This window comes from Ammodytes marinus (genome assembly GCF_949987685.1).
Source record: "Ammodytes marinus genome assembly, chromosome: 2".
In the NCBI taxonomy this organism is placed as follows: Eukaryota; Metazoa; Chordata; class Actinopteri; order Uranoscopiformes; family Ammodytidae; genus Ammodytes; species Ammodytes marinus.
This window is the reverse complement of record NC_137231.1, coordinates 34,365,991-34,382,983: the sequence shown is the minus strand read 5'-3', so window position 1 is coordinate 34,382,983 and position 16,993 is coordinate 34,365,991. Positions and strand designations below refer to the sequence as shown.

At 37.9% G+C, this 16,993-nt stretch overlaps 2 protein-coding genes across 2 annotated transcripts in view; both read left to right on the top strand.

Annotated features, from left to right (window-relative positions):
- The first annotated feature begins 854 nt into the window (after nucleotides 1-854).
- On the top strand, nucleotides 855-5,832 carry LOC307260039 (natterin-3-like). The gene is made up of 3 exons (XM_080040161.1): nucleotides 855-939; nucleotides 3,297-3,378; nucleotides 4,680-5,832. Exons 2-3 carry the CDS (start codon nucleotides 3,315-3,317, stop codon nucleotides 5,288-5,290), a joined length of 675 nt encoding a protein of 224 aa, XP_079896287.1. The 5' UTR covers nucleotides 855-939; nucleotides 3,297-3,314; the 3' UTR covers nucleotides 5,291-5,832.
- A 7,819-nt stretch (nucleotides 5,833-13,651) lies between these two features.
- Nucleotides 13,652-16,993, top strand: part of sncaip (synuclein, alpha interacting protein) — a gene marked incomplete at its 5' end in the record, with an annotated part of 16,106 nt that continues 12,764 nt past the window's right edge. Inside the window, 4 exons of the mRNA XM_080037057.1 lie at nucleotides 13,652-13,708; nucleotides 14,332-14,404; nucleotides 15,283-15,869; nucleotides 16,504-16,675. Of these exons, the coding sequence (XP_079893183.1) occupies nucleotides 13,652-13,708; nucleotides 14,332-14,404; nucleotides 15,283-15,869; nucleotides 16,504-16,675 (889 nt within the window). The remainder of the gene's footprint in view (nucleotides 13,709-14,331; nucleotides 14,405-15,282; nucleotides 15,870-16,503; nucleotides 16,676-16,993) is intronic.

Genomic DNA, 16,993 nt, shown 5'->3' with positions numbered 1-16,993 from the left:
TCATAAAATAATAGAACTATTAGAAGCTGCTGGGATAAAACATTCTCATCAAGAAATGAACGCCAAAGAGGACAGGTGTGTCTTTAACAATGATTTGAGCAAATAATAATATCCTACTCTGAACTACTGTTGCAACCTGTAATAGCCAGTGTTTGCAAATATCCAGGTAACATAATACAGTATTTAGTATTTCAGTGAGACCAATAACTATTTGCAAATACTACTCGACGTACTGTATGTTATATCCCCTGCATAAGTTACTCAATGAATGTAGGTCTCCGTCGCAAGTAACAAAAGAAAGTTGCTACAGTAATTTCAAAGCTTTGTTCGCTTCAGTAAAGGTGCACTATGTAACTTTGGGTGTGTCAGAGAAAGCATTTCCTAAGGTATATTCTTATAACCGAATAGACAACCTTTCCTCACAGGAAAATGTGATCCCTGGAACACTGTTTGAAGTTAGAAAGCTTCCTGAAAAGTTACTGTTTCACTGTTGTTGTTTACAGCAGCAGGGCCCACAGTTTGGTTTAAAAACATATCAGCCAAACATAATAAACATAAAACATAAACATAATAATAGTTTAGGGGTGTGCGTGTGTGTGTGTGTGTGTGTGTGTGTGTGTGTGTGTGTGTGTGTGTGTGTGCGTGCGTGCGTGCGTGCGTGCGTGCATGCGTGCGTGTGTTTGTGTGTGTGTGTGTGTGTGTTGCCCTGTTTGTATTGTGTAATAATTACCTGCTGAGCAACACACACTCAGGGATCTTTGTCAAGAGCTTGTGTTCTCATGGAAAGGGAAGGGGGGGGGGGCTCTTGTGAGAATATATAAGAGCTGGTCTTTGTCTCCTCAGTCACTCGCTTCAGAAGATCCTCCTGCTGCAAGTTTGCTACGAATTCTCTGAGCATCCTCTTTGTAAAGTCCTGGCAGTCCTTATCTTCCTGCAGAGGTATGTCTTTAATTTTTGTATTTATTTTTAAATGTTTACATGTGTATACATACTGTATTTATGTTTCCATATATATACAGTCCCCTCCAAAAGTATCGGAACGGTGAGTCCAATTCCTTTATTTTAGCTGTAGACTGGAAACATTTGGGTTTGACACCAAACGATGAATATGAGACAATAGCTCAACATTTCAGCTTTCATTTCCAGGTATTTACATCTGGATCTGATACACAACTGAGAAGATATCATTATTTGAAAAGGAACTCCACATTTTTAGGTGAGCAAAAGTATTGGAACAAATAGACTTAAAAGAAATTAAAGTGAATAAGACTTAATATTTTGTCCCAAATCCTTTGCTTGCAATAACTGCATCAAGCCTGTGACCCATTGACATCACCAAACTTTTGCATTCTTCTTTTGTGATGCTTTTCCAGGCTTTCACGGCAGCATCATTCAGTTGCTGTTTGTGTTGGGGGGTTACTCTCTTAAGTCTCCTCTTTAGCAGGTAAAATGCATGCTCTATAGGGTTTCAGTTTGGAGATTGACTTGGCCAGTCTAAAACCTTCCACTTCTTGCCCCTGATTAACTCCTTTGTTGTGTTTTGGGTCATTATCTTGCTGCATGATGGAGGATCTTCCAATCAGTTTGGTTGCATATTTCCTTAAATTGGAGGACAAAATGTTTCTGTAGACTTAGAGTTCATTTTGCTGTTGCCATCATGTGTTACATCATCAATGAAGATTAATGAGCCCGTCCCAGAAGAAGCCATGCAAGCCCAAGCCATGACTTTGCCTCCACCGTGTTTCACAGATGAGCTTGTATGTTTGGGGTCATGAGCAGATCCTTTCTTTCTCCAAACGTTAGCCTTTCCATCACTTTGGTAAAGGTTCATCTTGACAACAACACAGTAACACATGATGGCAGCAGCAAAATGAACTCAGAAGTCTACAGAAACATTTTGTCTGCCAATTTAAATAAAGATGCAACCAAACTGATTGGAAGATGCTCCATCATGCAGCAAGATAATGATAAAAAGAAACTGCAAAAACAACAAAGGAGTTCATCAGGGGCAAGAAATGGAAGGTTTTAGACTGGCCAAGTCAATCTCCAGACTTACACGCTATAGAGCATCCATTTTACCTGCTAAAGAGGAGACTTAAGAGAGTAAACCCCTAACACAAACAGCAACTGAATGAGGAAGAATGCAAAAGTTTGGTGATGTCAATGGGTCACAGGCTTGATGCAGGTATTGCAAGCAAAGGATTTGCGACAAAATATATTATGTTTTATTCACTTTAATTTAATTTAAGTCTATCTGTTCCAATACTTTTGCTCACCTAAAAATGTGGTGTTCCTTTTCAAATAATGCTATCTTCTCACTTGTGTATCGGATCCAGATGTGAATACCTGGAAATGAAAGCTGAAATGTTGAGCTATTGTCTCATATTCATCTTTTGGTGTCAAACCCAAATGTTTCCAGTCTACAGCAAAAATAAAGGAATTGGACTCACCGTTCCGATACTTATGGAGGAGACTGTATATATATATACACAGTCCCCTCCAAAGAAACACTAGAAATAACGTTGGAAACCTTGGCAGGCAAGAAAAAACTGACCAAGAACACACAGACTTAATACATAAGGTAGTAAAGGCTGATGAGGGACAGGTTAAACCAATCAGGGCAGGTCACAATGGCAGGAAACACATTCAAGCACAGCATATGACATCCAATTTGCCAGAGGTAAACCAAGATATCTCCTCCAGAGTGTACTTCTTTAAAATGAGTGAGTAGGACGTTAGAATGGCTTTTCGAACACAGACATACTCTCACCTGAGTGGAAACTAAGTATTTGAAGTTCAAATGTCTGTCATACTGTGTCATTCCTGGAGTTCTCAAGAGCAGTTCCTAGAATATATTTGTAAACTAAACTGTGGGCCCAGCTGCTGTAAACAACAACAGTGAAACACACACACTTAAGGGCCCGCGTTTACAAGCCACGGTAATGATGCTTGTTTATACAGCGGTCTTTAAATCACACCGACATTAGGGCTGTCACCAAATCCACTGGAGACACAGCACTGTGTGTGTGTGTGTGTGTGTGTGTGTGCGTGTGCGTGTGCGTGTGCGTGTGCGTGTGTGTGTGTCTGATCTATAACTCTAGAATGAAAGCAGTTACATTGAGCCGACACGGGAGATAAAAGTAGTTTTAAACCAATACACACCATCTTTATGACACAAAATTATCCAGATTTTTTGTCATGACATTTTTTTATACTAGTATGAAAGAAGACATGTTATTGAAGATAAGTTGTTTTTCTGTTGAGGTAATAGTAACATGTCTCTCTCCTAATGAAAGGTTCTCAGCATCTTCACCATGAAGTTACTGGCTGTGGCTCTCTTTGTGGTCGCCATGACGGCTCTGACCACAGCTTATAAGCGTGAGTATTTACTGATAGGTGAATCAATCTTGAACGCCATCTTGAAAATGAAGCCTTTCCGTAAGGTGTATTTTCCTAGATGTTTAGTATGTTCGTAAGCATGTCCAGAGGTACCAGAATCAGTTGAAAATTCCTTTGCAACATTTTTTCAATTTGAGATATAGCCATTTCAAGCTCCCAGCTGCCTTTTCGGCCGCCATCTTGGAAATGAGGGCATTCTGGGAGGTATATTTTGGTATACTTTTAGTATGTTATTCAGCACACCAAATACTACTAGAATCCATTGAAAAACCTTGTGTATACATTTTTTTGGAGTTAAGCCGTTTTATTTCATAGATTGACTCACCTATGACTATACATCTAAACTAAACAGAACAAAGTATCTTAAATTGATTAACAACAACATAAAATTATACTTGAAACTGAATAGAGCCATTCTGTCTGACAAGTACTTCTACATTTGATAGATAAGGTCCATTTTGCTTATAATAATTGTTTCATGAGTAACATTTTAAATGTAGGATTTTTAAACATTGAGGAGGGGCAGATTATAAGTGAGGGGTTGGGCGGGGGTGCTCCCCCTAACAATTTTAGAGTGTTAACCACTTCACTTTCTAAATTCTGGTGAAGTTGTATGCACCAATTTGTGCCTTTACTCTATGAATGTATGGTGGAAATGTCTTTATGTAAAAAAAAAAGAAAAGACAACATTCAGGTACGAGCTGAGGCGAATATAATACACTACGACTCTCAGGAATTCTGTATTGCTTTAAAATATGTATTCTCCTGTATTGTTCAAAACATTCTAAACATTAAAAATGACCGAAATGAAAAGGGTTGGCTATCAGCAGCTGGCAAATGTTAGCTTGTTAGCCAAACAGTAACTTTAGGCAAAAGTGAGAAACCAGCTTTTGTTCCTTCATAGACACTTGACAGAATATATTTCAGAAACCCTGAAGATGAGAAAATGACTTGTATTAGACTTAGCAACTGACATCACTACACTGTCTGCATTGCATTGTGCAAGGCTAATGAGAAGCTCCAGTCGGCTCCTCCTCTGGCTCTCGGCAAGGTTAAGATGGTACGGTCCACTATAGAGGTGAAATTGTCTGGAAAGATATAATAGCCATTTGTATGTCCTACATATACAAATGTTGCATAGGCCTTTAATTATTCACAGTTTTTTGTGGCGTGTATTCACGTTGTGTCTGAAGTGAAAGGGTTAGGCATTTAGAACAGAAGTTAACATCCAGCAGACCCATGACACCGACTCATTGCTTCTGTGCTTTTCTTTTGTTAAGTCTCCATAGAGAACCCAGCTCCAGAGGAACCAGCTCCAGAGAACCCAACTCCAGAGAACCCAACTCCAGAGAACCCAACTCCAGAGGAACCAACTCCAGAGGACCCAACTCCAGAGAACCTGCTTCTCGAAATCCCTTTGGATGAGACGACCAAAACAGATGAACTCCTTCAGTCTGCTGGAAAAGTGAGACAGAAGAGACAGACCCAAGACCTGCAATGGGTGAACTTCGACGGCAATCTCCCTGTTGAAGCTGTGTCGATTTACAACAGTGAACGACACCGTGACGAGTATGTCTGCAAAAATGGCTGTGACTCTGGTTTTTACACCCCCAGTAAGGGTTCCTACTGCTTCAACCCCTATGGAGGCAAAGAGCACAGGTCTAGCCAGTTTGAGATCCTAGTGAACAGCAACAACCAGATCCTAGAGTGGAAAAGTGGAGCCTATGGTTCAGTGCCCTCAAACTCAGTCAGAACATGTCTCATGGAAGATATATATGTTGGGAAGAATAGGTATGGTCTTGGAAAGGTACATGCTAGGCATGACGCCTTCTTCATTGCCAAGGACGGTAAAGAGGAATGGTACAAGTGGTACGATGTCCTGACCTTTTAGTCAGATGTATTGAGTGAGCAAATCACCAATATCAAGTACGACACTAATCAGCATAACCCCTTAAAAGTTCCTCCAGAGATCTTGAGCAAGTCCTCCATCACCAACAATGAGTACGGCCCAGTTCTGAAAACAGTTACTGCAGGACAGAACATTTTCACTATTTAGCTTCCATATCGTGTTGTCTTTTTACACTAAATCAAAGGTCGAAATTTTACATCAAGGTGTTTATTTGACTAAACCTTGTCAATTTGCATCTGTATATTTCTCCTATACAACCACCTTTAATGTAAACATTATCTCATCACAACTTAACTTTCCATAATCATACTTACATAATCATACAGAATGATTTGTTCATATGTTGTTACTTGTCTGATTTATGATACATTTTGTTCTTAAAAACATGCCGCAAATGCATTTTTTAAAAAGAACTGTACAAAGTATTTTTTGATTCATAAAATAAAAAAAATGCTGTATCCTAAGTCTGTTCTGTAAACACTTTGGACACTTATATTTTGTGAAAATTAAATAAAGATTTTAACTCTGGCATCATTCAACCTCTAGATGTTTGGTTTTTGTTTATTTAATGAAATTATATCATACTGTGGACTTACTATTCCAAAGCTCATGAGACAGTTTGCCATTACATTTTATTTAACAAATGAATGTTTTAGCTCAGAAGTGTTTAACACAACGTTAAACACCCCAGAATGTACCAGAAGGTTCTGTTATGTGTCTATTATTTTTGGCAATTCACATAACACTAATAATAGACACATTTTAGGTTTTATTTCTCAGCCACTTTTGACAGAAAGACATCACCAACAAAGCGTTTTCTCTTCTCACATTGCTACGGATAAGTTTAAGTACCTTTCTTTAAAGGTGCACTATGCAGTTTCAGAGGAGGGGGATTTGTTTACAATAGCAGAGCCTGCAGTTAGTTTACTAAACATAGTTTCTCTACAGGCAATTCTTAGTATTGAATAATTCTATCATAAATAAAAACTAAATTATTCTGAGGAACCTGGAAGCAAACATAAGACTAGAATATGTTTGTAAACCAAACTGTGGGCCCTGCTGCTGTAAACAACAACAGTGAAACAGTAACTTTTCAAGAAGCTTTCTAACTTCAAACAGTGTTCCAGGGATTTTCCTGAGGAAAGTTTATTTATTCAGTTATGAGAATATATCTTAGAAAATGTTCACTTCTCTGACACACCCAAAGTTCATAGTGCACCTTTAATAAACCTTTTATAACCCGGTGACAGTCTCAGAAGCGGCCACTAGATGGCGACAGACGAGCTTGAAAACTGATATTATGAATTTAAACCACAACGCTGCCGTTTGAAAAGGCTGTAATTATGTTTCATTTATAGACACAGCGGCTTCTGTGTGTTTCTGAGAGTTATGTAACTGTGTGTGTGTGTGTGTGTGTGTGTGTGTGTGTGTGTGTGTGTGTGTGTGTGTGTGTGTGTGTGTGTGTGTGTGTGTGTGTGTGTGTGTGTGTGTGTGTGTGTGTGTGTGTGTGTGTGATGTCAGATATCACACACACAGACACAATAAAGTTTTCTACACATAATGTTTTCTACACATAATAAGTAGAATTAGGATTAGGATAAAAAAATTAATAAAATCATTTCAGTATATGGACATTTTCATAAAAATGTTCTCTGGTTTTATTCTGCTCCCCATGGTAAACCTACATTTAATTTAAGTAGATGTAAAATATATATTTATATTTATTTAAAGTTCAATTAGCTCTCATGTATATAGATAATAAAGACAAAGGCTTAACAAATATTTTAGCCTAAATTAAATGTAGAAAAATTATACTTAAAATTAAATTTGAAGTCATATCAATGTTCCAAAAGTGGCCGTTATTGTATTAGCTTACTGCTACTATTAATAGCCTCATGGTAAAACTAATACATCACTACTTTCACCAACAATATAAGGGTTGATATTTAATCCCAACCTATGGTTCTGCAAAGTGTACTGCAAGGAGAAAGTTTGATTTTAAAAATGTAAACTTAATTCAATTAAAAAAAAAATATTAAATTATAAATGATTAAACAAACACTTTTTAGCCAATTATTATTAAATGTTTTATTTAATTGAATTTTTTCCTGGCCAAATATCAACACACAGACATTGAATTGTAGTTAAAAATAGAAAAAAATTTGTAATTATTTGAAATAAAACAAAACATTATTATCAGGCATCCATTCATTGCATCAGGCTATTTATTATATTTTATAATAGAGAATAAATCATACAAATTAGAAGTTTTATTGTAGTTTTTATTATTATTTTTTTTTTCTAGTTTTTTTTATTCTAAGGATAACGGAGCGACATAGCGGCACCACTTCCTACGTCTGAGCCTCAAAGATCGTTTATTGAGAAGATGATTTAACACTTCAACTTTTGAACCTTCCACATTAGGGCCTGTTACAAAGGAAATATGAGTTAGGGCCCGATTTAAAAGAGCCATTACAGATTTACAGTTCCCAAATGAATGTTCCTATCCTAATTCAAGATAAGACAAGTGTATTACAGATACATTCCTAACCTTAAATTCCCAAAATCCTAAAAAAATAATAATAATCTAAAATCTCCATATAAGAGGTGTTATTTATTTACAGAAGGGCTATTGAATGACACAGATTAGGTGTGCGGTGCTTTGACGATAAAACATTTGTCCGTCATTCACCCTTTATCACTGAATCTCACTAAAGCATGCAGGCTAGGGGCGCTCCGGTGGCGTAGTGGATAGAGTGCGTACCATATTGGCTCCGGCCTTCGTTGCAGTGGTCGTGGTGGGTTCAAATCCGACCCGTGGACCTTTACTGCAGGTCATCCCCCCTCTCTCTCTCTCTCTCTCTCTCTCTCTCTCCGTCTCCCCATTTCAACTCTGTACTGTCTAATAAAGCTTGAAAATGCCCCAAAATAATATATAAAAAAAGCATGGCTAAACTTCTTTCTCTCAGGCCTACATTAAAGGTAAACTTACCAGGTAGTTCTGGGGAACGTTTGTTGATAAATCACTTTGTGTGAAAATCAGGTCATAATACAGAGCCTAGACTCTGTAAATTGTTTACATAGCCTACCAGTTTACAGAGTCCAGGCTCTGTATTATGACCAGGCCTGCGTTCCAATCCCCATACTTCCCTACTATTTAGTATGCCAGAAAAAGATTTAGGATGTCCCAATACATGCATGTCGATTGTAGTATGCTGAAAATACATAAATGCCCCACTAACTCTAATAGCATTTCGGAGTATTCGTCTTTATTCTTGACATTTCTCGAAATAATAAAAAAAAAACTTCCTAATCTGATTTTGTTTCTATCCTGTCTATGGCCCTAAAACTCTTCTGTACTTCAGGAAAAACAAAAATAATGTGATTTGGAACGCAGGGCATATTTTTTTTCAGCGCATTGATAGTAGGGACAGGTAGCAGATTGTTCAGTGATTTTGACAATACGTGATTTTGACAACAAACGTTCTACAGTATTACCTAGTATGCCTTCAATAATAATAAAGAAGTGAAAGTGTTAGTGTAGGCCTAGTTCTTTATCGGATTTTGTCCCCGGAAAATCAGTCGGAGTGAGCCCTCGTGTCGCGCGCAGCTCGTCTCCGCCGCTGCCCATATGTCAAAGTCTTTTGTGTTTCTCTGCGCCTGTCGAGAAAAAAACAGCTGGATGCTCTTTTATCTTTTCTATTCATCCCTTCGCTAAAGACAACCGCGTCTCATCGGCGGCCTCTCGTCTTCATCAAGGTACCGTGCCTTTAAAATGTCCCTTTACGGGCGCCATTGTTGTGTTTTTTCAATCGTTTTGACCCTAATTTTCTCAAGCTAAGACGGTTAGCTCCTGCGTTAGCTTCTATGATTAGCTCTTGTGGCTTTTGGGCCAGAACCAGATTTCGGTACCACTGAATTGTTGCTAAGGTTACATAGTTACGTGTTAATTCAATTATTTGTATTTGTGTGTGTGTATTTGTGTGTGTGTGTGTGTGTGTGTGTGTGTGTGTGTGTGTGTGTGTGTGTGTGTGTGTGTGTGTGTGTGTGTGTGTGTGTGTGTGTGTGTGTGTGTGTGTGTGTGTGTGTGTACTAGTATATGTGCCATTTATTCTCTGAGTAGTAGGCTATGATATCTGAGTTATTTCTTCTTGTTTTAATTAGACGGTATCTTGGGGATTTCAGATTGGTATCATGTAGGCTATGGGTCAAATGTACTGGCTTCATATGTTATTATAGGCCTACATAAAGTTGCAATGGCAGACATTATCCCACATTAGGGCAACTCACCTTATATGTAAAAGGACCTTGGGTATTTTCAATAAAGCAATGGGCTAGTGTATGTATCTCAAGACAACTTTGGGGCACACATGCTATAGTCCTGTTACAAATAAATACAAATTTGATTTTTTTTTGGTGATATTTCAGATGCAATTGTTATGTTTGTCAATATGGACATGTGACAAAATTACCATGTACTAATGAAAAAGGATTTTGATAAAAAGTATGTAAGGCTACTCCTAAAGAATAGTATTTTTTCATACACCATTTTAATAATAACAATTGAATGAATAGATTTAAGCTTCATAAACACATTTAGGAACGAATATAAACTATCTGAAAATATCTCACTTGTGTAGATGATATTTTGTTTTGATAAGTGTCAGCTGTATATGAGTTATCAGCTCATGAAATTAACATAGTGATTCCCCTAAGGAAAAATTTGATTTTAGACGCTGGCTGGTGCATATATAATTCTGTGTATGACGTTTGTCAATGTTACTACTTGCCAACTCATTAAAAAAAAATATATATATATATTCCCAATAATGTGAAGGTACTTTTATATCTATCTATACATCTTAAAAATTCCCCACTTAATTGTCAGCCCGTTCACGTTAACATATAAAGGCCTTTATCTTCTCTAGTCCTTTTCCTGTGTCTTTCAGGCTTAAACCAAACAGTTGTTATCATGATGTTTCGGCTCAGAATGTTTTTCTCCAAGCTGCAATCTTTGGTTTTTATTTGGAGCTTCAGTTCGGTGGTTTCTCTCCCACGCAGACGGAAACACACGTCCACACAATCTACATACAGACATACACCGTCAGCTTTTTTAGAGGAATGTTTATTACTACACATAGCCTAAATACAGCTTTTTAAAATCTATTTAAAGGTGCTACGAGGAACTTTAAAATATTTCTGAAACGGTTTAATTTTTTCCTCTGATGATCATACATTACATGAAACAGCAAACGAGACCATCAGTGCAACAAATGTTATTTTTGATATAGTTTTTCTTAATGCCTTTGTCATGGGGTATGCGCTCACCCAGGAACAACAGCTGGCATAGTAAAATCAATACCGCTTTTGTCCAAAGGGGGCGCTAGAATGAACACAAACTGAAAGCAATATGCATATGAGAAATACACTGCTGCTGCTCTGCTTTCTCAATGGAGGAATGTTTATTACTACACATAGCCTAAATACAGCTTTTTATAATCTATATAAAGGTGCTACGAGGAACTTTTACATATTTCTGAAATTGTTCCTCTGATACATAAAGAAACCTATTTAAAATCTATCAATCTTCATTTCAGACATTCAAGTAGGTCCCTAGCTGTACATGAAAAGTTAGGAAATACATGTTAAAAATATACATACAATCTATACATGTACTGTTATTTTAAGAATGTGTTTGCAAGCTTTGATGCTAGTCAGAGCCTCAATTTTTAAATGCTATGTTCGCACATCCAAACAACACATACACGTAGTGATGGTGTGATGAAGCCCCGTGAATGTGTCGAATCTTTCTGGCCAAATACTCCACCAAAAAGCCCTGATCAACAAAGCCCCATTTAACAGCTCATTTAGGAATACTGACATCTGCTGGTATGTTACGGTAGTGGCTGTCTTATTTCACGTCGCGAGCATAGATAGTAGGCGCTATATGAAGTGAGGCAGTCGCATGATTTCAGAAAACGGGGCTTCGTTTATCTTTAGTCACGTGGTACTGTGACGAACGATACAGGCCTCGAGACAGGCTTCATCTGGACACGCCCCCTTTGAGCGACACAGGCATTCGGGGCTTTCGTGTCGGACGTAACATCACTACATACACATCCAAACAACACATACAGTTAGACAAACATCGTTTATCGGTAATGAAGTAGCAAAGATATTTTACTTCCTTGAATGACAGGAGAGGAAATACACGTCTACACAATGAATCTACATGAGAAATACACCGTTTGCTTTGCTGCTTTCTCAATAGAGGAATGTTTATAGCCTAAAGACAGAGCCTTCGCTGTAGCTGGTCCCAAGTTGTGGAATTCTCTTCCTTTATACATCAGATCTGCCACTTCTTTGGAACATTTTAAATGTCTGCTGAAGACACATTTTTTTGCACTGGCCTTCGGAACCAGCTGAGCTGAGTATTTTCTTATGTGTTTTTCTTTTGGTTTCTTATTTGTAATAAATGTGGATTATTTTATTTTATTATAATTTAACCTGTACAGCACTTTGGGGCAGTACCCGCTGTTTGTAAATGTGCTTTATAAATAAATTTGACCTTGACCTTGACCTTAAATAAAGTGTTTTAAAACCTATTTAAAGGTGCTACGAGGAACTTGTGATTGTTTGTTTTAAAAAATTTAAAAAATCGTTTATGAAAAAATAAAAATTATAGTTATTAACAATATAATAAATACAATCAAAGGCTCAGGGTTATTCATCCGTTCAAGTGGCGTACTGCGTCTTTAAATCGCTCTGATCCAGATTATCAGCTGATTGTGTCCTTTGATCAGAGCAGCTCATAAAGGTTGACAGTTTAAAACCTGAGTGTTACTGAAAGGATTTATTATAATGCCTCAAACAACACACTCTCACATTAAAGCCCTACTTCACCGGTGGAAATAGAAGGTGTATTGAACTCTGAGATCCTATGTAGTATACATGTACAAACATTTTAGAAATCGGTTCATCCTAGCATGAGAAAAGACAGAAAGAGTGTTTTATGGTCTCACTGTCTAACCCTACATTTTACCATGTGTGAAATCACACATGGAAAAATGTAGGGTTAGGATTAACAGGACAGCTGGGCCAAGGGAAGACTGAGGGAAGAAAAACCTCATTCATTATATTATAATAGCAATTTTATAACGATAGAACGCCGGTTATTTATGGGTGAAGTATTCCTTTAAGGCTTATGTTGGTAAAAATTTAAAATACTCAAATTTGAAAACATAGAAGTCAGTTAAAGGTGGAGTCAGTGATTCTGGAGAACGCTTGTTGTCAAAATCACTTTTTTGTCAAAATCAGTGAATATCTCATGATCCACTACCTGTCTGTACTGTGTGTGCGCTGGAAAGAAAACCCAGTGTTAATACACAGCCTAGGCTCTGTAAACTGGCATGTAAACAAAGTGTGTGTAAACAAAAAGGGGCTTGCACCGTAGCTAGCAACATACTGGTTTACAGAACCTAGGCTGTGTATTAACACTGGATTAGGTAGCGGATCATGAGGAGATATTCACTGATTTTGACAAAGTGATTTTGACAACAAGCGTTCTCCAGAATCACTGACTACACCTTTTTAATGTCCTAATTTTTTCAAAACATAGAAGTCTCCCCGTCGTTTCCATGGTTTCCTCTTTATTCACTCAGCAGCAGATTGAAACAAAAACACTTTTACACCGTTTCCTGCAGCAACTTCCTGTGTTTTTACTACGGCCGATCAAACAATCACTGCAACGTTTAATACACACAAGGGTTTTAACTCACTGTTTTATCTATGGATATATAATGCTGCTATGGGCTACATAAGAGGTTTAACCAAAGTGGAGTGATTCAGATATGGGGGTCAAAGTCAGAAAAATGTTAAATTACTAAAGAAATAAAGTTTAAAAACACTGAGCATTGACTTGTTGTTTTGTATTTTATTTAAAGTAAATTTTTGTTTTTAACGTGAAACTTTTATGTTTTTATGCTTTTTTGGCCAAGACAAGTCTAACGTGTGTGACTGTTTGTGTCTGTCTCTCTGTCTCTGTCTCTTTCTCTCTCTGCCTGTGTGTGTGTGTGTGTCTGTCTCCCTCTCTCTCTGTCTGTCTGTCTGTGTCTGTCTGTCTGTCTGTCTCTCTCTCTGTCTGTCTGTCTGTCTGTCTGTCTGTCTGTCTGTCTGTCTGTCTGTCTGTCTGTCTGTCTGTCTGTCTGTCTGTCTGTCTGTCTGTCTGTCTGTCTGTCTGTCTGTCTCTCTCTGTCTCTCTGTTTGTCTCTCCCTCTCTCTCTCTCTCTCCCTCTTTCTCTCTCTCCCTCCAGCAGGTGTAGAGGCTGATGATGCTCAGTGAAGATGGAGGCTCCTGAATATCTGGACCTGGACGAGATCGACTTCTCTGATGATTCAGTGGTCAGTTTTGAAATATTGCATTTTACAATTTTTTTTAACACATTTTTACATTTATTTAACATGTGTACAAGTTGAGATGTACCCAGCTAGTTTTAAGGGGGGGGGGGGGTCAGAATCAACAACTGAAGTACAATATTTAGAACATATTCATTAACGTACCCCAAAAAATATACACACGGCTAGCACACTCCTGAGAAGAGGAATTTTTGATGTAAGAAAAAGGCCGATAGAGAATTTCATCTCAACATTTCTCTATGACGGTAACAACAGAAAGTTTTAGTTACATTTTGATGAAGGTTTTGTTTTAGCATCTTGACTACTTCATATAACAATCTGTCTGCACTTACAGCAACATGCTTTAGAAGTTGAGAAAAACTATTGTTGAGATCATGTCTGTTTAAAGATGGTTGTATAGGAGAAATATACAGAAGCAAACAGACAAGGTTTAGTCCAATAAACACCTGAATGTACATGTTGGACCTTTGATTTATACTAGTATGAAAGAAGACATGTTATGGAAGATAAATAGACAGAAATCTCAAAATTGACCAGTGCTTAAAATATTGTATTTTCTGAGCTGCTGAACTGCTGTGATCATTTCTCTCTGTTTGTCTTCTCTTCAGTATTCTGTGACGTCTCTGAAAAGCATTCCGGAGTTATCCAGAAGGAGTGATGGACAGGCTGAGGACAGGCCAGGTAAATAAATACACATTATATACAACTATGGATGGATGGATGGATAGATAGATAGATAGATAGATAGATAGATAGATAGATAGATAGATAGATAGATAGATAGATAGATAGATAGATAGATAGATAGATAGATAGATAGATAGATAGATAGATAGATAGATAGATAGATAGATAGATAGATAGATAGATAGATAGATAGATAGATAGATAGATAGATAGATAGATAGATAGATAGATAGATAGATAGATAGATAGATAGATAGATAGATAGATAGATAGATAGATAGATAGATAGATAGATAGATAGAATCAAACATGTATACAATTCCTCATGGCATGTATTTTATATTTTAGTTAGACTGTTCTTTTTTCATTTTTTTTCCCCACCTAAATTAGGTTGAAAAATTGTCTGTACTATGTGAAGTGTTTGAAAAAGTTAAATAATCATTATATATACAACTTAAGATTACATTTTTATCATGTTTAACTGTTTGTGAGGACTTATCTCATGAACTATATTAGTTGAAGTTATTTATTTGTTGCTGAGGATCCAGTTTGTTTGTTTGTTTGTTTGTTTTTATTTTATTTATTTCTTTGTCTATTGTTTATATGTTATATTTTGTGTTTGTATTAATTTAACATATTGAGAAAATCGATCAGTTAAACATTCTAAATTTTTTCCTTTCTTTAGCTGTCTGTGTGTCTGTCTATCTGTCTATCTACGTATCCATCTGTCCGTCTGTCTGTCTGTCTGTCTGTCTGTCTATCTATCTATCTATCTATCTATCTATCTATCTATCTATCTATCTATCTATCTATCTATCTAACCATCCATCCATCCATCCATCCATCCATCTAATCTCTCTTCCTCTCTCTAGCTCCGGCCATCAACTGGTCCCGTGGAGTGTCCTCCCACGGGCCGTCCGGTCTGCCCGAGGTCCACAGTAAGTTTCGCCCGGTCAAGCGAGTCTCTCCTTTAAAGCACCAACCAGAAGCCAGCACCGACTCTGAGTGTGAGGGGGGTAAACTACCTTGTCCCGAGCCCAATCTAGGGTTAGGGGAAGCTGGGGAAAGCAGTAGCAAAGATGGGCCCCTTCCACTTACCCCTAACCATGACAAAACCACTAATAATTCGGCTTTTTCTGACATTTCGGGAGGAAATGCGAAAAGTTTGGGTGACAGGAGTAACCCCCCTGCTTTATTTGGGGAGCTGGAACACTATGATTTGGACATGGATGAGATTTTGGACGTGCCGTATATAAAGTCGAACCAGCAGCAGATGGCCTCGACGCTGCCTCGCGTGCCCCACGACAAGCGCTCGGTGGCGGGGAGAGATCTGAGCGCAGGAGGGGGTGGGACTCTGGAGAGGAACCACCGTGCTGGAGGAGGAGGGGGCATGAAGAGCTCAACTTTACCCCACAACGAGGCACTGAGCCTGGGCAGTGGCAGCAGCTCACAGACCCCGGTACCACACTTTGTTATTTTTTGTTAATTATTTTGTCCTGATGTATTTTAGTCAAGTTTGTGTTAAAGGTGCTCAGAGGAACTTTCAGATTGTGGTAATTCTAGCACCACCTTTGGATAAAAGTGGTAGTGTTTTAACTACGCCAGCTGTTGTTCCCGGGTGAGCGTACCCATGACAAAGGCATTAAGAAAATCTATATGAGTAGAATTCTTTGCACTGATGGTCTCGTTTGCTGTTTCATGTAATTTATGATCATCAGAGGTAAAATTTGACTGTTTCAGAAATATTTAAAAGTTCCTCGCAGCACATTTAATCGTGCAGCACATGTGTTATTTTCTGTGTAGTATTGCGTTCTGTCCTTCCTTTGAATATTGTATTCCATTTCTACCAAGTGTATTCTGAAAAATGCTTATACATTCTATACATAGCATAACATTATTTTTTTTTAAATGTACAAAAAAAAGTTTACATACAAATTCTACACACTGCACCATTTAAGAAGTCTCCCTGTTGTAATTTAGTTAATTTAGTTTATTTTATTTCACATACAAATCGCTTTAAAGAACAATGTAGTAGAAAACCATTTTTAAAATACATGTTTTAAAATACAATTTATGTTTTATTTTCCTCGTAGTATTGCGTCCTGTCTCCGGTGAAATGGTCCGATCTGAGGAAATCAAAGTCTATGGACCCAGACCATCACCACCACCACCACCATCGCTCCCAGCCCGGAGGCTTCACGTCCGAACTGGTTTCATCTGGAATCCTCAGCTGCTCCAACTCCATGTCCTCTTTCTCTGATGCAGGTAAACAGACAGATTATGCAGGCAGACAGACAGGCGGGCAGGCAGGCAGACAGAGAGGCAGATGCATGCACTCTCACTCACAGGCACTCACATACACACAAACACAGGCAGGCAGGCAGGCAGGCACTCACTCACTCACTCACTCACTCACTCACTCACTCACTCACTCACTCACTCACTCACTCACTCACTCACTCACTCACTCACTCATTCAATCATATCCTATACATCGTAGCAAATTGAAGAATACTAAGTCTTCTTTGTTCGTAAAATATTTTCAACACTTTTTTATTTAAAATAATGAAAACTATTTTTGAA